The following is a 25,467-nucleotide window of genomic DNA, read 5'->3' as shown; positions in this document are numbered from 1 at the left end:
CGCCTCCAGGGAACAGGGCTGGGCTCCAGCAGGAATAGAGCAAAAGCCCGCAAAAGCCCGCAAAAGCCGCCCCCGCCACCCCTCGGGACCCCGCGGCTGCCGGGTCCCCGCCCCGAGGAGAAAGCAGCACAGTGGAGCCTCAGCAGCCACCAAGGAGCATGAACAAGTTCCCCTGGGCACGAGGCTTGCAAAGGAAATATTAATTTATGGGTTGCTCCCCATGCTCTCTATGCAGTCCGTGCAGGGCACGGTGCACATCAGCTACAGGGAACCCCCCGGATGGAGGGCAGGAGGAACATGTCACAGCAAATCCAGTTCGGTAGGTTCAGCAGCCCGGGGCAGGGCTTCTCCAGCGGTGATCTGCAAAGCCAGGGTGCTTTCAGGCACCGCTTCTTCCTGGAGAAGGGTGGAAAAGGCACCAGCAGACACAGCAGCCCCACAGAGATCCTCTGCTGTGGCTTATTGGGCAGCAGAGCCCTTCCAGAACAGCAGAGAATGTCATGGTTTGGTCTCAAGTCCACCCTCTCCCTTTTTAGGGTCCTCTGTTTCTTTTTAATGAGGAAAATAAACTTTTCTCAGTTTTCTTGAGAAAAAAACGTGTTTTGGATAAACCATAACATATATCAAGCCATATTCCAGAGTTCCCTGATCTAGAAGCCAAAAATGAAGAGATAAGTCAGATTCTCTCTTCAGGGGAAGCTGGCACATGGTGGTGACCTCAAGCCAGGTGTAACAACTCTCCTCTGTTAGAGCAGAGAAGGCTGACTGAGGCAAGGACAACTGAGAACAAAGCAAAACCAAACCCGTGAAATAAAACCCACACAGGAAACACTGAATTCAAAATTTCTATATTATTTACTTTTAAGCAACAATCCAGCTTTGTGAAATTACAACACACACTTTTAAAGGATGAGATTTTCACCTCATGGTCAAGCACCAGCATGATCATGCACAGCATTGAGTCAGTTGTAAAAAAAAAAAATGCCCTGTAATTCTTATTTATATGATCCACTCCACCTTTACTGAATAAAGTCTGAATCAGCCCCTTTCCCAGCACTAGGCCAGGTGGCTCTGGTCATCAGCCCTCTATTTGGCACAGACCCTGTGTCATAGTAGTCCAGTATCAGGATTTATTTTGTTTTTAAAGGCAGCATGGTGTACATTAACCACTTAATGATTTATATGGCACAGCAGGGCTCAAGGCATATACCACATGCAGTCAATGAAACCTTTTAGATACCTAAATCCCACATGTGGAGAAGGGACTGCTCTTGCTGATTGTTTGCTGGCCTGGTTAACCAGGATTCTAGACCCTTGTAAAGCTAAGAGGTTCTAAAAAAAAATCTCAGTACAAAAACCCTCTAAGCACACTTAGAACCAAGCTACTCTCCTTTGAATTACATTACAATACTTCATAAAGCTTTCCCTCAAGTCTATCACTAGAAAACACTCATGTCACTTCCAGCAGATCTGGGGGAAACACAGGACAGAAGTGGAAAAAAAACCCTTAATTTCAAAAAAAGATGGAGTACATAAAGTGCTTCTTTTTAATGAAAGAAATTTGAGATGTACAGTCAGGCTCAAGTTGTGCAGTTCACAAGCATGGGGGAAAGAAAACAGACACGAGTTCAAAACAGTCAGGAAGGGAAAGGTTTAACCGAGCACTAGGCTGGACTTGCCACCGGGTGGATTTCTCCTGGAGGGTGCAGGTGCTGGTGCTACTGGGCTAGGAACAGGTGCAGCAGGCAGGGACTTTTCTTCACTCTGACCTGGGGCAGCTTCTACATCAGCCTCAGTGTTTTCTAGAAGAAAAGAAGCTTTTAAAGTGTTTGATGTGGATGATGAGAGCCAGAGGTTTGGCTGGCTCAGTCGGAAGCTCAGCTCCTGTCAGTTTTGTCCAGGGGTACAGACACACTCCAGTGCTGTCACCCACTGGCAGGGCAGACTCAGCCCTCAGAAGTGTTTCTCAGATCATTTCTGAGGCCTTACAGCTCAGTCTCAGGCCTCCAGCAAGAGCCACATTTATCCAGCTGCTATTAAGGGACACCAGCAATTCATTTTTTTTAATGACAAGCAGCTTAAGCTTAAGTCTTCTACGTATAATCAGTCAGTGTTGTGACTGTGGCTTTGTCACTCAGGTCTGAGCAGGTGCTGGGAGCCACAGCAGCACCAGCAGGAGCTCAAACTGCATCCCCAATTTCCTAACTGGAGGGAAAAGGATCTGACACACTTCTGAGGCTCCACACAAGACACACCAGGGAACAGCCATGCATGGGGAGGCTCTGATTGTACACTCCCTGGAGAGCACGCGATAGTTTATTTTAAATCCTTCTGAGCAAACCGCAAGTGAAGACAGGGCACAGAAGGAATTCCTCACAGGAAGCACTTTAGATACTGGAGCAAACAACTAAAGTATCTGCATTGCTGACAACTGAGTACAGCAAGTACATCAGCATCTCACCTTTTTACAGATTAGCATGACCAGTTCTGAGCCAAAGGCCTAAATCAGCACCAAGCAGCCCTTGATACTGGGGGTGAAGATGAACATCACCTATTTTCAACAGACCCCTTTGTTTCCTCTCATAATCACTAATTCTGGGTTGGCAGAATTCAAAGAGCTGCTGCACATTCAGCTTAAGTTTCAAGATTTAGTAGATCTTGATCAATTTTCCTCCCCCAGCCTTCTCTTCAAACTGAACAGGCACAACTATTGCAATCTCCCCTGACAGAACAGCCACTACACCCCTTCATCTTCCCTGTCACCTCCACTACAGCCCCCTGCTCTTCGTGTGTGAAAGACTGTACACAATTCAAGATATGGGGGTATTACAACTGTTTACAGAAAAAATTATGTAATTTTCCATCCTCTCCCTGATGACATTCCGTATTTTGCTGGCACCTCCAAACACCTCAAAGAATTTCAAGGGGAAGGACTCAAGGCAGATCTGGGAGCACCACAGCACAGAGCTGAACACAAGGCTGCCACGGTTTAGTTTTTTGGGGTTTTCCCCCCCAGATGCATTACTTTACACTTGCTCACACAGGGATTATCCTGCCTTTATACCTGCCTGCCTCATTTAGCAGAGTCCTTCTGGCAGTGAGATTTTCCCACCATCAGCACAATTTGACTACTTGAAAGAGGTAATATCACCAACAAAACTGGAGACTTCACTGTTCATTACCTTTTCCAGGTCACAGACAAAGGCACTGAATAAAACCACCTCCCGCATCATCTCCCATAGCTCATTTTTCCAACCTGAAAGGTAATTACTAAGTCCTACCCTTTGCCTCCTATTCTTCCTACCCCCAGCAGCAGTTTTCCTCACATCCTGTGTCAACTCAGTTTATTTTTTTTTCAATGCAAAATGTTACCAGAAACATCAAAACCCAACTTGTGCCCACTGAACCCCCCCTATATCCATGCTTATAATAATCTCAAAGAACCCCAGCATCTGAGCACAGTCCTCATGCAATCAGGAATAATCTCCACTAGAGATCCTCTGCTGTGCTCATTAACTGTTTGTTTCAGCTGTGCTGGGTTAACACCACATTTTAAGCCTGAAGCTCCTGTAGGTGCTGTGTCCCAGTGTCTGCTGACTCAGCAAGTGCTGAATGTCCCTGCCTGGGGACAGCCCCAGCACTGTGCAGGATCCAGGCTCCACCTTCCTGTGGGTCATGCACAGCCAGGCCCTGCTGACACTCAATCGGGCACTGCCTGATTCTCCTCAGCTGCTCACATTCATTCAGCTCACACTGCCCCTGAACCACAAAAGAAACAAGAATTACCAGCACAGGAGGCTTTGGGGGAAGTTTCTGGAGCTGCTTGTGTAGCTGATATATGTTAGCACTTCCCACATAATCAAGGTAAGTTTGCCAAGCTAATGAGTGAAGTGGTAAAACCAACAGGATCAGAATTAAAGCCCCTCCCTTCTCTGAAAGGGTCTGATCCCTGAAGCAGCTCCCTGCTGAGTGCACTGCAAGCCACTGGAAACTCATGCCCAGAAAGGAACTACAGCTCCCAAAGAGGAAACAAGAGCACTGCTGCAAAAGAAATGTGGTTTTTTACCCTAGACAGGCTTGATTAATAAATATACACATCCCACCTGACACATGCTTGGGGTTTTATAATCAGTTACATGCAGAAAATAACTTCCACATTCAAAATATTAAACATTTTTAATGACAGAAACCCATTAAGAATGTGATTGTGCTGTGAACTTGTCAGCAGACAGCTTTTGCTTGGAGGTGTGTTCATTGCTCCTTTCCTAACCCCAGAGACAGCTCTACAAGGCCAGCACCAACTCCCAGGTGTGCCAGTGCGATGCTCAGCAGCCCAGGTGTGCCATCCCACAGCAGGAAAATCCAGGGGAGGAGGGACAGCCAGATCAGTGAGACTGGGCTCCACTGAGCTACAACAGCCAAAGCAACCGGTGGTAGGAATTCATTTAACAATCCATCAGGATGTTCAGGTATCTGCCACAGACACCATTTCCAGGAGGCATTAATTTCTACTCCTTCCTAAGTACCATCAGTGAAAGTTTAACACTCAAACCTTTGCCTGCCGTTTTTATTTTATCTTGGCCACCTTCAAAAATTTAATTTTCAGTGATGGCCACAACAAGAAACAATCCCAGTTATCTTCCTAACACTTGTTTTTTAACCACCTCTCAGCATAGATTCACCTGACCCTTGATAAGAACTTCCTTCACTGTCACTTGCCAAAAAAAACCCAAAAGACAAATACAACACCTGTGAAAATGTGAACTTTTTAAAACAACTCAGGAATACCACTTTGCACTCTGAATTTCAGCCAGCTGTCCTGATCCCAGGCAGCCCTATTTCTGCTTCCTGGCATCTCAGCCCTTCTCGCCTCCCTGCTGTCTGTGGGATCTCCTCTGCCCTGTGGGGAGCTGGTTTAAACAAGCACCAGGAAAAGCAGCAGAGCCCTTAGAGCAGTTTTCTTCTATTAGCAAACCACATCCTCCTACTCAAGGTATAAACACTAGATGCCTACAGTGCTAATTAAGACCAGACAGACATGGGAAAGAAATCCTAGAGCCTGTGCAGTTGGATTAGAAGCAGCCTGCTAGAGAGGCAACACTTATTTTAGGCACAGATACCACTCAGAGGTAGTGGAAATGTTCTGGAAAAGCTCTCCCCCCTCCCAGCAAAAGTCTTTTCAGGACATGGAGGTGCTAATGGCCTCAGGGATGTCCCACCACCCTTAGGTGTTAAAAGTAGCACTTGGAAAGCAGCAGTCAACACATGCATTCCTGTCATCAGGAAGTCAGATATTCTTAAAGTGAATCTTGCAAAGGAGGCATTTCCAGCCTCAGAGCTAGAAAAAGCACTTCAAGGGGAAATGCCTGTTTACAGGAGATTTGCAGTATGCAGATCAACTTCCTTGGCAAAAATCAGCATTTAAAAAGCAACAGGAAGTCAAGAGCTGGTTAACACAGACACTTGCAGCAGCAGTAGCTGGGTTTAATTCTTCCTGTGAAAATGGAGTTTGCTGTATCAGAAGACAGTGGGAAAGAAGGAAACTGCTAAACTAAAATCAATCACCTTGACTGTCTTATTTAATTTTAAGCAACTCTTAACAGCAGCATGGCCTTGCAATCACTGAACTCTTTGCAGGAGTCTCCACTTTACCTTCCAGTACTCAGACAAACCTTGACACCAACAGCTGCTAGCAAAATAAACCAACAGGACAGCTCTCCTTTTTACCCTGATGAGCATCAGCACTCCACCATTTCACTCCATACCCACACTCCACTGAAGCAGTTGGTCACTTTGTTCATTTGATGGGTTCCAGGGACAACCCCAGGCTGCCTCTCTAATAAATGACCATTTATAGATCCTACATCCTTCTCTACTGCAAAGCCACCTGCAACAGGCTTTTACTAGAGGAGTCCAAGGAAGTTACTCACCAAAAGTGTCACCACCAACATCTCCTCCCTAGAAAAGAGAGAGGAACATGTTACATCTCGTGTTTCATAAAGCATTTTCCTATTCCACGGAGTGGGTACTCCTCCATGGTGTGACCATGGTGACTGGGCACCCTGCTCTATGTGGCACCTCATTCTGAGGCACTTTTGGAGCAGCAACAGGCTCCGAGGGACAGAACCCAGAGTGGCACAGTGGGCTCTGCACTCCTAATTCTGCAGATTGAAATCATGGGTTTGTAAGCACCATTTCTTACAGACTGATTTATAATTTAACCAGTTCTTTATTTGCCTAACATACTGCTAGAAGTTGAAACAGATATTGGGAGTAATCCTGATGACACATGGCACATTTGTTATTCCCATGGTGAAGGACAGAGGTGGGTAAGAACACTTTATTGTACAGAGCATCCCACATCAAGCAGCACTGACAGGATCCAGAATATTCCCACTGCCCAGCCAGAAGGGCAAAAAAATTACACTGACAACAACAAGCAAGAGATGAGCATCCTGTGCTTCCTACTGAGCAACTCTGCATTTATCTGTTGGCAAGGCCAAGAGCATTTGCTCTTTCCAGGGTATTTAACTTCATTTGTGAAACACAGATCAGCTTTTTTTTTTTTTTCCCTGATTAAGTTTCCTTCACTACATAAACAGTTCAACATTCTTTACATGCTGAATCTGTTTGCAGGCTGCAGCTTGACACAAAGATAGGGAGTCTCCCAGCAGCAGCCAAGGCTCTTCAATGACATCAGGTTTATCAACTTTCATAGATTTAACATTGTGAATTACACAGTGAAACTACAGAAATTGGAATTTAAAAAAAAATCAGAAACTGACACAAATGTATCACCTTAAGTGTCAGGCTGTTTGCAGCTGAATTACTGCATAGAAGTATTCCACATGGGAAGAACCTGTTTGCAAAGCTGAGAACCACAGTATTTAAAACAATTTAGAAAGAATTAGACTAAACAGTTAAATTTAAAGTTGAAAATATACCATAGAAAATAAACTTGCTTATATTTGCTAAATTGAAACAGGGCTTTTTTTTGTAACAAAGAACAGTACAGTTTTGTGACTTGAAAGCTACAACTAATAACAAAAATGGGTTGTGATGCTTGATGCCAATTACCAAAATAAAACCTAAGATAAAAAGTGCCTGCTACAACATTCGAGATAATTCTTTATCTACCCAGTTATTTTCAGAAAACCTAAGGCTGGAGAGTTTTAAACAAGGTTTCTTTTTTCTTTGTTCATGCAAATACAGGCTACCCTACATTCCTAGGGATCCAAGTTCAGACAAATTACTAGTTTTTTACTGAATTTACTGTGATTCAAAAGCACCCTGTTTTTTCCCATTAAGTGTAATTACACATCTAGCAAATTTTACTTAACACCATTAACACTATAAATTATGCTCCATATTGCTACTAGGTAAAGAGTTTATATAGAAAATAACACACCTGATGGTATTATTAAAACAAAAAAATCCCACTAAAACTACTGAGGTGAGAATTTGCTGAGATGTGAACCCAAGTTTGTTGTCAGACCCACGCAGAATGTGCTGTAGTTACTATTGTTTGTGAGATGTTTAAACCCACAATCACACACCGAGCTGAAATTAGATTTCACATCACTTCATTACTGTCTCAGCAATGAGATGGGTTAAGAGCTCGACAAAGTGGTCCTTGTGAAAAATCCAGCCCTTCCTTTCTCACCATACTGGAAGAGTATCAGATGGAAAGGGGAACCTTCATGAAAAAAAAACAAATTTGAGAGAAAGGATTCAAATCCTACAATGCTTCCAACTGTGTGAACATCCGTGATAAATCAATCCCACACAGAGTGTGAATTGTCCATTATCAGGTTCTTTGTAGTCAGGTACTGACCTTGGGATCTACGAAGTCTCCACAGTTTGCCTCAGTTGAGTTTGTTCTTTGTGGTCCAGAGGATTCACAGCTGTCTCTGGTTTCACCTGGCTTAGCCCCTACAACCAGAGATTGAGTCTAATCAGGTTGCACGGTAAACTTAATGTGGCAGTAGATCATAATTAGTCACAGGTCTGGGTACTTTGGGAGAGGCTTTTCCTTGAAATTAGAGCTTTACCATTCTAAGAAGTCCTGGTCCTTTAGATAATACCTCACAAATTATTGTCTTAGAGCAGCACCCCATGCAGTGAGAGTGTCATTTAAACAGATGGGGTTTGGGGTCCCAAGGCCACCCATACTGGCAGTGCTCTGCAGAAAGGGAAACTTAAATCCAGCTGTGAGAACACGAGGCTGAACTTCCTCCGAATAATCGAGACCAATCAGTAAGACACAAGTCCACTTGTGTGACTTGGGAAAAACTGCATTCAAAATACAACCCTCTGCTTGCAACATGCCCAACACTTGCATAAAATAAACCCTTCTGGAAGAAATGAATGAGAAATAAACAATTCTCTGCTACCAGACATCACTTATAACCCCAGAGCACCAAGTAGAAAGGGAACTCTGGTTTCCACATCAGCCACCAGCAGCATCAGGCTGAGCTACAAAATGAATCAATGCCCGTCAGCAGATGTGGAAACAAAGCACTACAGCCTTACCTGATGCTTTAGCCCAGGAAGGTGGGTTCTCCTCAGGAGTTCCAAAGATGCTGGATGCCATTTTATTCCTCCTCACAGGCTGTTCTGTGGGCTCATCAAAGCCCAGGGAGAAGTTGGAGCCGCCGCCAGGAGGACGCAGCACTCTGTGGAGAGAGGCAGCTTTACACCCTGTGCCAGCCCCCAGCTGCACTCCCAGCACATCACTTCACCCATCCAGGTACCCTCCTGCCAGAATTCCATCCTGGCACTGCATCTCCACCGCTCTTCAGTGGCACTCACAAAAATAAAATGCTCTCGTGCTCTATTTGTGCCCTTGTTCCATCCAGTATCACACCAAGGGCTGCTCCCACCAGTCTGAGCCAAATAAAAAACAAAAATAACTATGTGGGCATGTCAAATTCCAGCTTTTTTTAAGAGTACCCTGGGAAGGTTCATTTTTAATCATCAAACTGGCTGCACAGCAAAGACTGAAGCTTGAACCAAAGGACTGGCTGCACCACTGATGGCTGGGTGCTGCAGCCTTTATTTAGATTTGTTTCCTCAGGAAAAAACCCTCAAGTCTGCAGCATGCTGCTGGTCTAGAAGTAAAAGTTGAAATTAAACAGCTTGGAGTTGACTATTATTAGGAGAGACACGTGTACCAAGCTCCAGATATGTAACCTAAATCTAACAATCTGCTCTTAGACACGAGAGAAGCCTGCTCAGTACTTCAAGAGCTTGATTGCAGTCTGCTTTCCAACCTGCAGAACCCTACCAAAATGAACAGCTGCAGCAAAATAAATCTTGAAACATAAATTCCTCCTGATCTTATTTTCCTAAGCAGGAGATCTTCTGTTAGCTGGAGAAGCCAGACAAAAGCCAGGAGAACAAAACTGTGTGTGAGACCTTTCAAAGCTGTCAGAGAGATGTGAGGACACCAACAGAACCTGGGGCTCCTTGGGCTTTCAAGACCTCCAATACTCCAAAATTAACACCAGGACACACTAAGGATGGTGCACACGTCCTCTTCTTAACAAATAATTTAATAAATCAGAGTTAGCACAGGAAACAGTACTCAGTGTTAATGTTCCAAACCTTGGAATTCAACACAAAGAACGTGTTCAATTGTACAGCTCACATCTTGGGAGAATTTGTGCCTGTTACATTCCAGATGCAACACAAAAACGCTTCTCCAGCCTACAGAGCTCAAGCACCCCAAGGGCAAGGGAAATTCCTAAAGGTGTGTGACATGGATATTTACTGTTACATAACCAGAAAAATACTTTTCCTAACAAAATTATTTTTCTATGAATTACTAATGCTCAGCTGCTAATGGGAGGATCCCAGCAGGCTGGAGAGTATCTTTTATTATGACTTGTTTTGTCTCCTTTCTGAATCAAGATGTCGTGCAATGGTCTTGAATCACTCCTGTATCTTTTTTTCTCTGAGGAAATGTATAGAAGGTTTATTTTCATAGTTATAGCTGCTGCAGTTACTAATCTGAAGAACAGTCTGTTCAAAGCAGGGCTTGTTCCCAAACCTTAGATCCCCTCTTTTTACCACAGCAGTGAAACCAGTACTCTCTTAAGGGCACAAAAGTTTCCACTGACAGACTTAATGACATTAACAGAATAGGCAACTGAAGGGGGGAAAAAATATCCATCACTCAAACTGTTAAAAATGAATAATCCCTTCTACCAACGTCAGGTAAAGGCTGACAGATTTTACTAGAAGCCTCTCACAGCCTCAAAATGCTGCAACCTGCTTTATGAAAGCCACGTTTAACACTTCAAGCAATGAAATGCTGTTATATTTCCACCTGATACCCAGTGATGTCCAGCGATAATCCACACAGAGCTCCAGGAAGAGCTCTGGTAAAAGGTTTGGAAACAGGCTTTGTAAAGATTTTTTTTTTTCGCTTTAAAAAGAACCCTGAAAAGCCATAGGGGAACAGGAAGCATCCGCTTTGTCAGACCAAAACCTTTCTGAAAAAGGCCACCACGACAGCGTGGAAAACGACACGATCCTCTCCATCTGTGACTCCTGAGACCGCGGGTGCCCGACCTAGCGCTGTGCATCTCCTCCAGGCCAACCTGCCAAGTTTTCTTTGTTTGCAGACAGGCTCCGCTTCCCTCCCGCCCCTTCTAGCGCCGGGAGCGGGGCCGCGGCCGCAGGGAACGGACGATGGCCCCGGCCCCGAGCAGCGGCAGCCCGCGGACCGAAGGGGCCGCCCCGGGCGGAGCGGAGCGGAGCGGGGCGGGCGGCGCAGACAATGGAGCCCGCCCGGCCCCACCCAGCCCGCGGCGGCTTCGCGGGGCCGAGGGGCGCGGGGGCCGCGGCGATGGGGGGAAGACGGGCGGGCGGAGGGGCGCGGTGCCCCCCGCCCCCGCGCCGTGGCTGCGCGGCGAGGCGGGGAGTCGCCTCCCTTCTTTGTTCGGCGGCGGCGGCGGGGCCGCACCGAGCGGCCCGGGCGGGTCTCGGCAGCTCCCGCACCTCCCTCCCCCGGGCACGGCGCGGCCCCGGGATGCCCCCACAGCCCACCCGGGTGGGCGCGGCCGCTCCCGCCTCCAGCCAGCCCGGGAGAGGCCGGGAGGAACCGCAGAGCCACAGCCCCGGCCCGGCCGGAGCCTCCGCCCCGGCACCGCGCCCTAGCACCGCTCCGGACATGCCCTCCCTGGGACCCCCAGCCCTACTGCCCTCTGGGGCCCAGCGGGCCGCGAGCCCCCCGCAGACCTGGAGCTGTTCCTGCCATTGGGGTCCATGCCCGAGAACGTGGCCGTGGTGGTCATGGCGGCGGGGCCGGAGCGAGGGAAGGGCTCTGTACAGGGACGGTCCCAGGGACACAGCGGCCGCTGCCCACCGCCCCTGCCGCCACCGGTGACAACTGCGGCCGCCGCCCGCCCCGCCGCACCTTTTATACACACCGCAAGCCTCGCCCACCTCCGGCCTTCTCATTGGGCGGTTCAAACGCAGTCGCGAGCTCTTATTGGACAGCGCCCTGCCATTCTCCCACTTGCCCCGCCTCTCTGTCTATTCCGAGGCGCCCTGCCTCACCGCTAAGAGCCCATTGGTGAAGCACTACGCCTGCTCTGCGGTGATTGGCTGTGGGCCGTGGCACCTGTTGTTGATGATTGGCGGAAGAGCTGTCGCTCAGCGCCGGCGAGCTGTGATTGGCTCAGCCGCACCTGAGGCCAGACAAAAGTCCCCGCGGCGCTGTCCCTGTGACGGGCCCCGGGAGGGGCTGGGCCGTGAGGGAGGGTCCGCTGCCCCGCCGCCGGTTCTGCTGCCCGCCGCCGGTTCTGCTGCCCCCCGCACGGCTCCTGTCCCCACAGACACCGCCCAGGACACGGCACTAAAGCGGCCATCGCGCCACCAAACCCACCCCTGGTGCCCCCTTGGCCGCGCAAGGCCCGGCTCCCTCACACACGCTGCCGTGCGCGGGCCGGGCAAGCCCCGGGGGTGCCTCAGAGGTGCCACGGAGCGGCTCCAAGGTACAGGGAAGAACCGCAGCCAGGCCACGGCGGTGCGGGAGGTGTTGGCTCCAGGCTGTTGTGGCCTTAGGTGTTGGAGCCGACGAGGGCTGGGACACAGCCAAGGGCCTGCAGGGCCACAGGCCTGGTGGGGAACGTCAGCACCTCAAAAATCACGGCAGAATAAAAGAATTGGCAGTTTATTATTTTAGATTATTGCATGAAAATTGAGCTCCAGCACGGCTATTGCAGCTGGAGTACAGGGCCCAGCAATGCCGCTCACCTGGCTGTGCTTGGGTCGTGCATGTCCCTCCAGCACAAAACCCCCAGGACAGACCTTAAATCACCAGATGTTGGCCACTGACCCTTCTGCCACATCCACCTTTGATTTGGTGACTGGGGGCTCCCTGAAACTTCCACAGACACAGATGCCTCCCTGATCACAATTTTTACTCCAAAACCTATGCATCAGCAATATTGTTTCAATGAGAACTTGCATAAAGGAGGGAGAAAGGGGAAAGAAAATCCATCTTTTCCAGCTACCCCTCCCAGTTTCCACTAATAACAGCCCTTAATATCCCCAAAACACTTTCTAGAGAAAAGTTTTTTTTTGGTCTGGAAAACACAAGGGTTGTGTTACATCCCTCTATGCATGAGTTGTCCAGCATCTGAATTAAACACCAGCCTTAGTATTAACACAGATCATGAAAGATAAGAACTGTTAAATGTACACAAACAAGACCAATGTATTATTTTTTCTAATCTAGGATCCATTTTAAAAAATCCTGTTTTGTGTTTTTTTTTTTTTTTAAGCTCCAACAACTATTTAGATCCCCAGGGAATTCTCTGTAGCATCACATTTTTTAGAGGTAGATTAAAGGGAAAATTTAAGTAACATGACACAGTTGTTTTAATTCTATTATCCCTTAGGCTTGGGCATTAAGAAGTCAAATGATACCCTACCTGCACACAGGTAAACATCTGCTCTCCCAGGAACTTGCAGAAATATTTTGTCATCTAAATGCTTCTTATTCAAACCCACAGGATTTTATTCTTTAATTTGTACCCCTGAGACACACACAGAGCCACTTTTTAAAGTCAAGGTGAAGAAAAACCCGTTCCCTATGACACAGCCCATCTTCACACGGAGCTTTAGAATTCTAAACCTTATGTGTTTCCAAGGGGCCCCACTGACCTCTCACAGACCTGGCCTGCAGGGTGGACCTTAAATAAAAGCTGCTTTTCTGATTATTCATCCATTACAAGATGAAGGGCTTTATGAAGATGGCTACAGAAACTGGGCTTACAATCCATCTCAGGATGATGACACTTGACCAGAACAATTCTCAGCAGCTGTCTGGAAGACACACCAAACAACTCCACCTGTTGTCGAAATTCCACCAGCAAGGAATGCACAATGCATTGTGCATTCTGGAAGTCTGAACAAGACTCCAGGAAATGCAAGGGTTAGGCAAGGAGAGATACCACTGGTTTGAGAAAAGCCTCAGCTTGGTCATCCTTCTGTGAACGAGGGTTTCTTCATGCCAGTCTCTGCTACTTATGGCTGTCACAGAGAGCATCCCTTCTTTATTCCAAGCACAAGGCACAAAAAACAGAGGGTTTGGCTCAGTTTTCTCTTGCCCCATTTAATTCACAGCTGAAGTGCCAGCTAATGAACAATCCTAGCCACAGCTGGATTTGCCCCTGTCAGATTTTTGCATCTGGAGCGATGCATGGAAGTTCAATGGAACGTGGATCCTACAGATCCAATGGTTTGTCCCACAGAGCTGATGCTGTTGTTTGCAAGAGTTGTGAAAGTTGCACTGGTACCTCTCTACATCTTCAGGAAAGGTTCCTAACAGCCTGTCACTGTTTGGGAAGCAGAATTGCACCACAGTGCCCAGACTCCTCTCAGAGCTGCAGAGACGTAGCTCTGAAGAACACAAAAAGCAGAGTGGCCAACTCATGTTCTTGTCTGGACATCCAACACCACCAAGCCTGGTCATGCACTCCAAAGTGTTCCTCCTTACTGGGAAAAGGCAGGGATTGCTGGAAGGGGAAGTCAGTGTCTCAGTCTTGTTCTGTTTCAGTTTTCTTAAACAGTGAAGTTTTTTTATTCAAGTGATCCTTCAAGAGCCCCTGCAGGGCATCAGATGTGCTTGATGGGATCCATGTACTGGGTGCTGAAAGAGGGAGATCTAAGTCACCAAAACCAGCACGAAATTCACCACAAAGGGTATCTTTTGCATCCATATTTCCCTGAAGAATATTCCTTTCCAAAGGAGGAACTCTATTTGCTAGTTGAGCTTCTCCCACTTTAGCCTTTCTCCAGTACTCCAAAGCCATCATCATACAGGGATTGTTTAAACCTACAGCTCGTCCCACAGTCCCCATTCCCACTGCAGCTCCTCGCTGACTCACACACATCCCTTGTCCTTCTCCAGCACCTGCTGACCTTCCCTTCTGGGATCTCTGCTGACACCCAGCCAGTCCTTTCACAGCACCACCCGCCCCACCTCACCCCTCCCATGTACACGGAAATCCTTCCAGGATAAGGAAAAACTTTTCCCTTAAAGAGACTTCAACCATTCCATAAACACCACGTGGGGGTCCCAACACCTCCATGTTACAGTAGGATCACCTTCCCATGCTGCTAGGGAGAAACCAGGAAACCCCTGGAATTAAGCATCTTGGAGGCCAATCAAAAACTGAGAACAGGGGATCAAAATTCCATCTTCAATTTATCCTCGCACTCCTACATCCTAATCACCCAGGAGAAGTGCTGTACCACCAACTCCTTCTGCCACTAAGTACTAAAAAAGCAAGACAAACTAAAGGATTGGTAATTCCCTATCAGAACACGTTGTCTGGAAACTCATTACAGGCAGAATGAACAAACCTCAATAAGCCAGAGAATTAAATGCATTATTTATGCTGGTAATATAATTAATAATAATGCAAGTTATTTAAATACTTTTAGATTAATACTCCACAAGAGTCCATCAGAGCACCTGACACTCATGTACTGAGAAGAGGCCACTACCTAAAATTCTAAGAAAAATACTTGGATTTATTGTTCACATGATGACCAAGGAGGCATCTTTTCATCTTTAGTTTTGAAAACAAATTGCTATTCCTTAGAAATTCAGTTACTTCCAGCTGGCCGAAGCCTAGGAAGTCTCCTCTCTTTGAGCCAGTCACATTATGCCTTTTCATTAATGTTGCAGTAAGAGACACAATAGAACCAGCACCCACCGGGCAAACGACAGCACTTCCATTACACTGACTCGGAAGTAATGAAGTGAAGGTACTCAAAAGGAAAATTCCTGCTGGAAAACCAACTTGCTTTGACCTTAACCCTTGCAGAAATGCTGTCTCTGACACTGCAGTTATCTTGAAGCAGCAATTATCTTAGTATTACTTCAGGGATTTTTCTTTTGTTAGGAATACCTCCATATGCCAGTACAAGAATCTCTCTCATGTTACCACTTGGAGTATTTCCTTACAGTCCTGGCAGCTTGGAAGATTCCATGTCAGAGCAGCCTTGCCCTCCTCACCCCCTTTTGAATCAGCACCTCTGGCCAGTTACCACTGACACCCACAGGAGCCCCCTGGGGTGGCTGTGATCCCCACTCTGCAGATAAAAAATGGCATCGATTTTCAGGTATCAACCACCCAAACCAGCTGTGATTTAGATCTGTCATTATCTCCCCTGCACTTGAATAAAAATGCCTCACTTAAGGTACCTGACAGAATTTTGGTTACCTATTTTTAAATAACCGGTCATGTCCTTAACTCCTTTGAGAGACTAAAACCCCAGCACAGGCTGAAGGCAGGGTCCACCCATCCACCAGAACTCACCAGGGGACTGTATCCAATTATAACTTACTCCATCCTTTTTCATTTTAAAACCATGGGAGAAATATTAACTAAATTGCATGGCAATCACTTTAGAACACATTATTTGAAAATTGTGGGTAATAATGTAATTTTCCCAGGCTCTTGAGAGATCCCAGCTGTTTAATAAAACATGAAGAACTTACCTCCCAACTAGCCTGACAAGACCTCTTTGCCCAGTTTTCCTTTATCCTCTGACAAGTGGACTCCCTGAAGTCCGTGTGGCTACCAGTTTAAACCTAGGAACTGCCACAAACCAAGCCAAGCAGCAAAGTGAACTCCAAATAAATTGATTCAAATTGTCCATATCCTTGTACTCCATACCGCTTCCAAATCATCACTCCCAGCAGCAGCTTCCTTAAAAGAGGCAGTCAAACCACTGAGGGTTCCAGCAGTCAGGAATCCACAGGTAAATCTGTAGCACCACAAGAGCAGTACAGACAAAAACAAGTTCTGACATAAAGAGAGTTATTTACAAGACCACCAAGAAAGAGTGCTAATTTTCTTTTTCTAAAAAAGGACTGTATTTCTGCATTACTGTTACACCAACACGTTATAGATCAGAACCAGAAATCAACCCATGTTTGCTACACTAATGGAAACTCAACATTTGAGGCTCTTGAGGAACGAAGTCACTGAAGTTGATTTAAAAAAAACAAAGAAACTATCTCAGAAAAGACTATTTAACACTCTTTGACTGGAGTCTCCACCTAACATAACACCAGTCTGCATTGTTAGAGGAATCATTTCAGGAACATGAGTGAGCCCAGGTAACAGCAAAATGATGAAAAATGGAGGAATGTAGGTGAATGCTGCACATAAGTTCACGACAGATGAAGTAACACTGGACTAATTCAGGAAATGAAGACATTGTTTTTAAAAGCTCTTCAGTACCTGTCACTTGACTTCTGTTGCCTCAGGAAATAAAAAGTACAAGGCAAGATACAACAGGGAGCTTTGAGCTTCACAATCTTTAGTTGAACTGAAAAAAACCCTGTATTTAAGGAGACCTCACCCTTTCTTCAGAAACTAAAGCAAGTCCAAACACCTTTTTTGGCTAAACAAGATAAAGACAGCTTTCTCCTGGGAAAAGTCTTGGCACGACATCAAGTTGGAAGAATTTTATACACTGATATCAGAAGTTTAGCCAGCTTAAAAGCCAGGGATTCTAAAGCCAAAGAGCAATGTAGTCCATGTGTAACCTAGGAAAGATGCTGAAATATATTTCCCCACCACCCTCTTCTTTTCCTCAAAGTAGATTTTTCTAGGCCTTTTAGAGTTTGGATCTGTAAACATTTGTTCACAAGAAGGGATTTCAATCCTGCAAAACCCCACAGAAGTCTACAAGATACATCCCACAATGAGAAGTAATCTGCTTGGCAGTAGCATTTCCTTGAATTAAAACAAAGGCACATAGAAGATTACATTCTTCAGCTACAGACTCAAAAGCAACTGCAAAAACAGATGTTAATTTTCCCTGTATCTCCATTAGATGGAACTAATGTAGCATCAAATGCGTTATTCCTGACAGAAGACAAATAGATCACAACTCATCAGCTAAATGCACACACCCATCATTCTGCCACAAAACTTTCAGCTCAAGCAGGCACAGGCTCCACATGTAATCATCACTCCTTGAATTGACTGTTACAAAAACTATCACCAAAGAGTGGCCTCTTCTAAGAAATTTATACTTTAAAAAGCATTAACTTACTGCAAACACTATAAAATATTGGAACATTCCTAGGACATCAGAGAATGCTGTGGGGCTGTGGGTTTGACAGGTATATAATCTTCCACGAACATCCATGGATTTCACTCAAACCTCTAAACTTCCCCCAAAAAGTTCCCCAAGAACTCAAGCACTGTGGAAAAGACATGTGAAAAACACCACCATCACTGTATCTCCCTTCAGTACCTCCAGCCTCTTTCCCTCTTCCAAGCAGAACAGCAGTGGGGTAAAGCAGAGCTTGCAATCTCCACCACCATAGCTAAATACACCCAAAAACAGAACTCAATTTTTTATTTTTGCTTTACATTTCCAAGCAGCTCCCATTTGATACCATGGTAAACTGAAGGTTAATGAAATTATTTGCTCTCTTTAACTTGATGTTTACATCAATAAGCATTCAAATACAGAGTCTTAAATAAACTACTGCAACAACAATATTGATGCTTCTATTAAAGACTGACAAGAAGAGCTCAACCCAAAGGCATTACTAAGTAGTTCAGTATTTTGCAGTTTACCTAATCAAACAGTTTTGGCTTAGCAGAACATTCACAACAAAATGAAAATAAATCAAAATAAGAGAAAACAAGACTTCTCTTTCCAGTTCAACTGCTGACTGACAGACCTCAAGGAAGCCTTTCCTTTTTTAACAGTCTTCTACCTAGACAGGGGGGGATTATGCTTACTTACCAACAGAGAAGGCTGAGATTTGAGAAGCATAAAGTGCAGCAGAGAAAGAAATAGAGGTGCTGAGTACTATTACTCCACAGAAAAAGAAAGAAAACTGGTTATTTTAAACAAGAAGTTTATTTAAACAACAAGACGTTTTACTTGAAGGGAAAACTATCTAGGACTTTTTTTTTTCCTTTTTTTTTAAAGAGTAATTTACCCCTACTTAGACAGAGATTGCTCTACATGTAACAGCTACGTACAAAAAAGTTATAAAATTGCCCTTGGTTTTACAATGATAAAAGAAAAACATTGAAATTATCCAATCAAACAAGTTATGCAAGGTTTTTGTTTTTGAACAGTGAGAGCAAAATAACTTACTGGAATATAAAGATAACTCGGCTTATTCTGTGATTCTGTAAAAGTAGAAGGAGCATGCCACTAACGGAGAGAGGGGCATTTTCACAGAACCAGTTTGTTTTCCCACCCCATCTCCATTAAATGTTGATCAAAACATACCATTGGCCATTTAGTTAAAAAAAAAAATATGCATTATGTCTGTGCACATCACCAGTTACTTTATGTACAATAAAAGGAATAAGAAAAAAAAATCAGAGAGAAGAGAGAAAACTATACTGCAGTAGTCAGGATGTGGCTGAACCAAGTCTCATTTTTCTAATTGTGAAGTGTCGCCTGTGGGAGCACAGTTCTGGAGAGGAAAGTAGCAGGTTCTTTTTTGTGTGTTTGTTTTAGTAAACTCCTCCTGTTTGCTGCTGGAACACATCAATTGTATCTTCATCCTCCATTTCCAACTATAGCAGAAAAAGAAGAAAAAAGGGCTTTCAACTCTTCTCACATCTCTACAGCAGTCTGGGTTGTTCTTACAGTTCCTAACTTTATGATAACTTTTTATGGAACTTAACCAGAGAAGCCCCACTCCCCTCCACCACCACCCTTTTGTACATTTAACAAAACTCACTAACTCAAAAGCAAAGAAACTGCACAGAAAAAAAAAAAGCCAATTGATAACTGTTGACCTAGAATGAATTCTAGTACTAACTTCAGGGTACACTGTGTGACTCCTAAGAAACAGATTTATAAGATTTGATTTCTGTTGCCTGCTTTGCCATTGCACCTTTGTTCTCCTATTTACTCCCTCAGTTTATCTTAAAACATTGCCACAATTCCAGTTGGCTGCTGCTGCTCAAATGGCTACAGCACTGGGGAAGCAGACTGGGATTAAAGCCTCTGCCCAACCAGGCAGTAAAACCAAGGATCAGCAAGCACAAAAAAATTAAAAACACTTGGCATGTAACAATTGCCAGTGAAGAACAGCAATACTTCATTATTATAATTCTCTTTTTTCACCCTAAGTTTTACAGTTGATATTCCTGGGATGTTAATGGCACCTACTGACAAAATCTGTACCAAAACTGGAGGAGCTGCTGTAACTAATTCAAGTTATACTTCTGAACAGACTCAATTGCTGCTCAGGAAATCAAACTGATCTATGCCATTTACCAAAGCTATACAGAGACTGGTCTGAGCTTCAGCAAAACACGGATGGAAAAGAAAAACCATCCTGTTGCCTCAATTATCAGTAATGCAAATTAAGAAGTTGCATAGATTGGGGTCACAAGAGGCACAATCTTTGAAGCGACACCTTGGAAAATTCAGAACCGCAAACCAAAGTCCGTTACTTCTTCTACAAGCGGTTCTGAACAGCAGATAAAACTATCACTTGGTCAGGCTGATTAAACACAGCTCCGTGGAGCAGGACAGAAAAATGATCCAGGGCCACAGGGAGCCATTCTGTTCTTGGAATGGCCTTCATTCAAACACTTACAGACAACCCAAACTTCACTGTAGTCATTAATTCCATGCTAATGAAACTGCTTCAGATTACAAACAGAAATTATACTTTTGTATTACAAATGCAAGCTTGCAAACAGGATCTCTCTGATCACATCCTGGCAAGCTTTTATGTAAAAAATAAAGCCACTGCTTCAAGAAAAACTCAATTCTTAACTTACCATCCTTATCTCAGAGCCATGAATCAATAAAGCAAAAGTTTTACAGGACTCATCATCTGTACACTGTACTTAATTTCTCTGTTTTATTATTGCAGTGATACAGATTTATTATTCAAAACATCAAAAGTCCTGGATTCCATTTCTAATTATCCTAAAGTAGTTATGCCAAAATAATGGTAAAAAAAGATCCAGTTCTATCAGTAATATACATATTTACACAAGTATTTGATAGGAAACAGAAGCATCAACTCCTGCAGCAAATTTCAAATAGTTCTTTAGCCTTGCTTGTGCTGTTTACCTGTGCAGGTGTGTCTGTTTCATTAATTGGCTGCCCATCGAACCGGAATCTGATTTGCCTCATTGACAACCCCTGGACAAAGAGAAATAACACAAAGGGAAATAAACCTGGTGTAAAAGTACTCAATAGTTTATTCTTGAATTTGTCACTGAATTGCAGCACCATCATTAAAAGCCACCAGAGATTCCATCCCTCCCTCATGCCCTGACTTTTAGGCATTTCACTCCAAATCCCTGCAATCTGTTTTGTATTAAGCACTGCAATGTGTCCAACAACTCATGAAAAGCAACAGTGCCCCCACTGACTAAGTTAAAATAAAGCCATTTCTGCTACACCCCAAAGGCCAGCAGGTTTATTGTGCTTTTGAGTAATTCACTTAAAAAATAGGTGCAACACTCCAGGTAATAAATGTCCAACAATGACACTCAACGCTCCTTTTTGCTCTTCTCCAAAAACAAAGGTATTCTAAAATATTTCGTCCACAAATGCAACAACAAAATTAGTCTGCAGCAGCAAAGAGTAAAAAAGGGGAACGTTTTGACCTCCAATTCCTATTAAAAAGAAATCAATGTATCAAGTTTTTCCATGCAAAGATGGAAAAAATAAAGGAATTATCTACTTGCAAAAATTAGCCAGTACTTTGGATAAGCATAGCTACCACACAACACTCATTTTACTGACCTCTTCCAACCCTACAACAATATCTCTCATCCTCACCTGAGTCAACAGACTGAAATATGTAACTTGGGCATAACAACCAACCCCTCCTACTACATCAGCTCCAAAATCACCAGTGAGTTTTCCAAGGTATTTTACAACACCACACATTCTGCAAAGGCAGGTCAGTGACATTTGGGGTTACAAACTTCCTTTCCAGTTCTAGCCATTCTCTCCAGGGTATCTATCCATCCTAGAGCCCAATCTGGTTTTGAAGCCAATCCAATGGATTGCAGCATCGTGCTTTGGCATCTCTGAGTTAGAAGAGAAGCCTTCATTCGGCCTGGCAAGAGCAGATGTCACACACAAGAGAAAACAATGTAGTAATTATTTCTGAGGAGTAGATTTGTCAGGAAAAATATTTTAATAAATGTGAGTAAACTTTTTTTATTAACTTTATGGTTCACAGTAAAATGCCTCCTCCAGCATGATCAAGACACTGCAGTATTCACTCAGGACATCATCTGGTCTAAGGAAGTGTGTGGCTCAGTCTCATGGCAGCGACACATTTCTGCACAGCAACATTTGGTTTGAGCCCTTTTCTCTGACATTGTGTTTCTCAAAACATGTATTTCCTATTCCCAGAGCATTGTTTTTGTCCAGGTTCATGACAACTTTATGGGCTAAATAAATGCTAGCTGAAAACATACTGAAAAACTGTCCTTTGGTGAGCTTAGTGTGCACAAAACATGAAGTATGGTCCATGGATGATTTTTTCACCACTTAATCACAAATAGTCTTGATCTTCTCAACAGGTCACTCAAATTTAGTTACTTCCATTTTAGATCTACTACACACAACACATGATTATCGTCCTTTATAGCTGCTAAGTTCCCTTTCACCTCTCCAAAATTAAGGATTTAAGCTGGGGTGTAGCTAGTTAGGTAAATAAATACATGAATAAAATCTAACTTTTAGAGACATGTAGAACAAATGTTTTTTGTTCAACAACATTCCGCAAAATTTCAGAAGTAAGCACCTAAAGATAAATCCACATCCACAAAAATATTCTTTGGATACTTACTAGCTTAAAACTAAGATCAGAAAAAAGTCTCCCATTCTCAGGATTTACTGATGTTTTTCCTCCAGGTGATACCTGTGGTTTTTTTTTTGCCGGCTTTGGCTTTGTTTTCCTTTAAGCAGAGTAAACATTTTGGCAATCTAAGACAATTTGGAATATTACTTTTGCTTACTTCAAAGTAACTAAGAATGAATGACACTTTAAAAATTTTATATGCCAGGACTTTATAGACAAAAAACCAATCCTCAAATTCCCTGAAACACAGCTATAACTGCACTCTATGACTGGAAAAAGCAACACAGTGATTTGCAAAATATAACAAGAGTTTGTGTGACTGAGGTAGGAAAAACAAACTCACAGCTTCCAACATTCCCTAATTTCTCCACAGAACACTCCTACAAGAACACATTCACATGTTCAGCAAGAGCTAATTTTCCCTGTCCCTACTCTTATTCTGTTGTGGCACAGGGCAAACTGAAGAGGTTTTACCACTCTCTATGTGAATCACAGGCTCTTTTTCCTGGTGATCAAATAGCTGCACCAATATCTTACACTGACTTTACTGTATGCAAGAGCATCCTTGAATATTTACGTTTAAAAAAATTTAAAATTCACAAATTCTGAACACTTTTGTAGAGCTGGAACTTTTTCAAGGCAGACAGTCACTAAAAAATATCTTGGATAACAGAGACAAAATTTCCCCATTCAAGAGCTTCAGAAGGAAGAGTTCTATAGCTCTACTCAAACAGGCATTTTTAAAACTTGCAATAGCTGCCTGCAGTCTCACAGACTGGCTGCAGCTGCCACCACATCAGCAAATGCATGGGGTGTGTGTCTCTCAGAAGATTCATTTGTCAACCAGGACACAAGAGAAAAGACAAAGCTCATCACTAAATGTACTAGCTCCTTCTCAAGCTATCTTCTCATCTCAGTACAATTAAGCTAATAAATCAGAAGCCAATGAGCAGTCCAAGAAGTCAATCAGAGCTATAAAAATCCCTCATTATCACTTAACTCTCTCTCTGCTAAGTTCATCCCAAATCCACCCTTTCCATATGAATATTTCTGAGCATTAGAGCAGCAGTTACCTCCCAGAAGTCTCCACCTATAAATGCAGATTTCATAGATGACAACAGATCTTTATTTCACCCATTTCCTGCCACAACCCTCTCAGTCCACCCTGTAACAGACCCCAAGGACTATACACTCCCCACAGCACAGTTAGTTTCTGTTCTATCTCTATCATTTTGTGTATTTATTAAAGTTTTAAGACTTTAACTATCCTCCCCTATCCCTGTGAAGAGCAGCTCTCCCCCAGACACCGTTCTCCTGAGATCATACCTGTCGTTCACAATAGGCTTTCATTAGTTTACTAAGTGGTGTGTGCCTCTTAATCTTAAATTGCACCACAGACCCATCTTGCCCTGCCACCTTCAGATTAATGTGGTCATTGTTTTCAGTCTTCACTCCTTCCTGTGGAGGAAATAAAAGAAAAAAAAAATAACCAACACTTTTTAAAAAAGGTGTGAAACTAGAAGTTAACATTTTACCGAAGAGCAACAGGTTATTGAAAAGGAGGAAATAAAGATATTAAAGCTGCTTACTGACTTGAAACCTTGAATTAGGGAATAAAGGTCAGCACTTTTCAGTTGAAAATTTAAAGACAAAAAGCCACATACAAAAAAAAAAAATTCTGATATTAGCTGTCATTCTGCAGACTGGAAATTTAGCAATGAAGAATTACCAGAACAGGCATTCAAAACAGATTAAAAAAAAAAAAAAAAGATATTTCTATCAAAAGCACAACAATATGCAACACCAGCGTTCGCACTGAATGGAATTAAGTTACCTATGTTGTAACTATAATCTGTTATGGCTGATTTGTGTTATAACTGTGATCCCAACCAGCAGTAAGGCTCTTGCTCATTGCACCTCAAACTTTTTCCTACCGTTTGATGTCCTTATTAAAAAAAAAAAAAAAAAACTTTGCAGATACTTTAAAGGGCTGTGTTTCAAACGGTGATAAAACATGAAACGGCCCAGGTCTTCTCCTTCAGAAAATGTTTAAAAAAACTCCCCATCAAGCAGCCCGATCCTCTGGGAGCGGAAAACTGCGGAGGATCAACTTCCAGCTCGGCCCCTCGTGCTCTGGCCGGGGCTCAGGGCAGAGGGACGGGGATCGGGGCTGTCCGGCACCCCCAGTTCCAGCTTTGTTTTCCCTCTTTTCGGGGAGCTGGGTCCCGCCATGTGTCAGCCCGCGCGCGGCCCCGCGCCCTCCGCCACTTCCAACTCGGTTTGAAAATAGTGTGGGGGAGGAGAGGAAAAAAGGAAGGAAGGGTGAGGAGAGAAAAAAAAAATTAAAAAAAAAAAAAAAAAAAAAAGAAAAAAAAAAAAGAAAAAAAAAAAAGTCAACCCCCCGGCGGCGGCCTCTGTTAATTCCTGCCCTGCGGAGCGGAGCCCCCGCGGCCCCCCCGGCCCCGAGCGGGGCCAGAGGCGGCACAAAGGGGCCGGAGCCGTGCGGAGACCGTGAGGGCAGCGGCTGCCGAGGCAGACGGCGGGGATGCTGCGGCCGCGGAGGAGGAGGAGGAGGAGGAGGAGGAGGAGGAGGAGGAGGAGGAGGAGGAAGGCAGCAACAACCGCCTCCAGACCTGCCTCTCTCCCCGCGGAGGGCGGGAAGGCGGCCCGGGCTCGCTCCCCCTCTCCCCGGGGATCCCCCGCCCGCCCCGGGAGCCGCGGCCTCGGCCCCCCCCACCCGCGCAGGAAAATGGCGCGCAAAGGCGGCGCGGGGGCTGCGGGCCGGGGCCGCCGCCTGAGGGGCCGAGCGCAGCGGCGGGAGCTGCGGAGCGCGCCGGCCTCACCTTGGGCTTCTCGTCGGCCATGGCGAGTCGGCGATGCGGGGGCGGCTCGGAGCGCGCACAAAGGGGGGGCAGAGCCGGCCGAGCGCGGCGGAGAGAGGGAGAGAGAGGGACACAGAGAGAGGGGAAGGCGGGGGGGGCCCGGGAGCGCGCACGCACGGGGCAAGGCGCGGCCCCGCGGCTGTGCGTGCGCGCACCCGCCGCGCTCTCCCCTCCCCCTCGGGCGCGTTCCCGCCGCCCATTGGGTCCCGGCGCGCGGGGTGGGGG

General features: G+C 44.9%; 2 protein-coding genes and 1 long non-coding RNA gene across 4 annotated transcripts; all 3 read right to left on the bottom strand.

Moving 5' to 3' along the window:
- Positions 1-836: 836 nt before the first annotated feature.
- On the bottom strand, positions 837-11,406 carry JPT1 (Jupiter microtubule associated homolog 1). Its single transcript, XM_068209521.1, has 5 exons — positions 11,245-11,406; positions 8,533-8,675; positions 7,835-7,932; positions 5,931-5,958; positions 837-1,802 (listed from the first exon to the last, which is right to left on the bottom strand). The coding sequence occupies exons 1-5, from the start codon at positions 11,298-11,300 to the stop codon at positions 1,654-1,656; spliced, it is 474 nt and encodes a 157-aa protein (XP_068065622.1). The 5' UTR covers positions 11,301-11,406; the 3' UTR covers positions 837-1,653.
- A 903-nt stretch (positions 11,407-12,309) lies between these two features.
- Positions 12,310-14,502, bottom strand: LOC137485323 (uncharacterized). 2 transcript variants are annotated; one of them, XR_011005272.1, is made up of 3 exons: positions 14,437-14,502; positions 12,945-14,010; positions 12,310-12,394 (listed from the first exon to the last, which is right to left on the bottom strand). It is a non-coding gene; the product is annotated as an uncharacterized lncRNA (long non-coding RNA). The 2 variants fall into 2 exon arrangements; XR_011005273.1 differs by having other exon boundaries at positions 14,429-14,497.
- Positions 14,503-18,395: 3,893 nt separating this feature from the next.
- On the bottom strand, positions 18,396-25,467 carry SUMO2 (small ubiquitin like modifier 2). The gene is made up of 4 exons (XM_068209541.1): positions 25,204-25,467; positions 23,687-23,818; positions 20,608-20,679; positions 18,396-19,088 (listed from the first exon to the last, which is right to left on the bottom strand). Exons 1-4 carry the CDS (start codon positions 25,222-25,224, stop codon positions 19,026-19,028), a joined length of 288 nt encoding a protein of 95 aa, XP_068065642.1. The 5' UTR covers positions 25,225-25,467; the 3' UTR covers positions 18,396-19,025.

Source organism: Anomalospiza imberbis, chromosome 19, assembly GCF_031753505.1.
Source record: "Anomalospiza imberbis isolate Cuckoo-Finch-1a 21T00152 chromosome 19, ASM3175350v1, whole genome shotgun sequence".
NCBI classification, from domain to species: Eukaryota; Metazoa; Chordata; class Aves; order Passeriformes; family Viduidae; genus Anomalospiza; species Anomalospiza imberbis.
The sequence above is the reverse complement of the archived record's forward strand: the minus strand, read 5'-3'. Positions and strand labels throughout refer to the sequence as shown.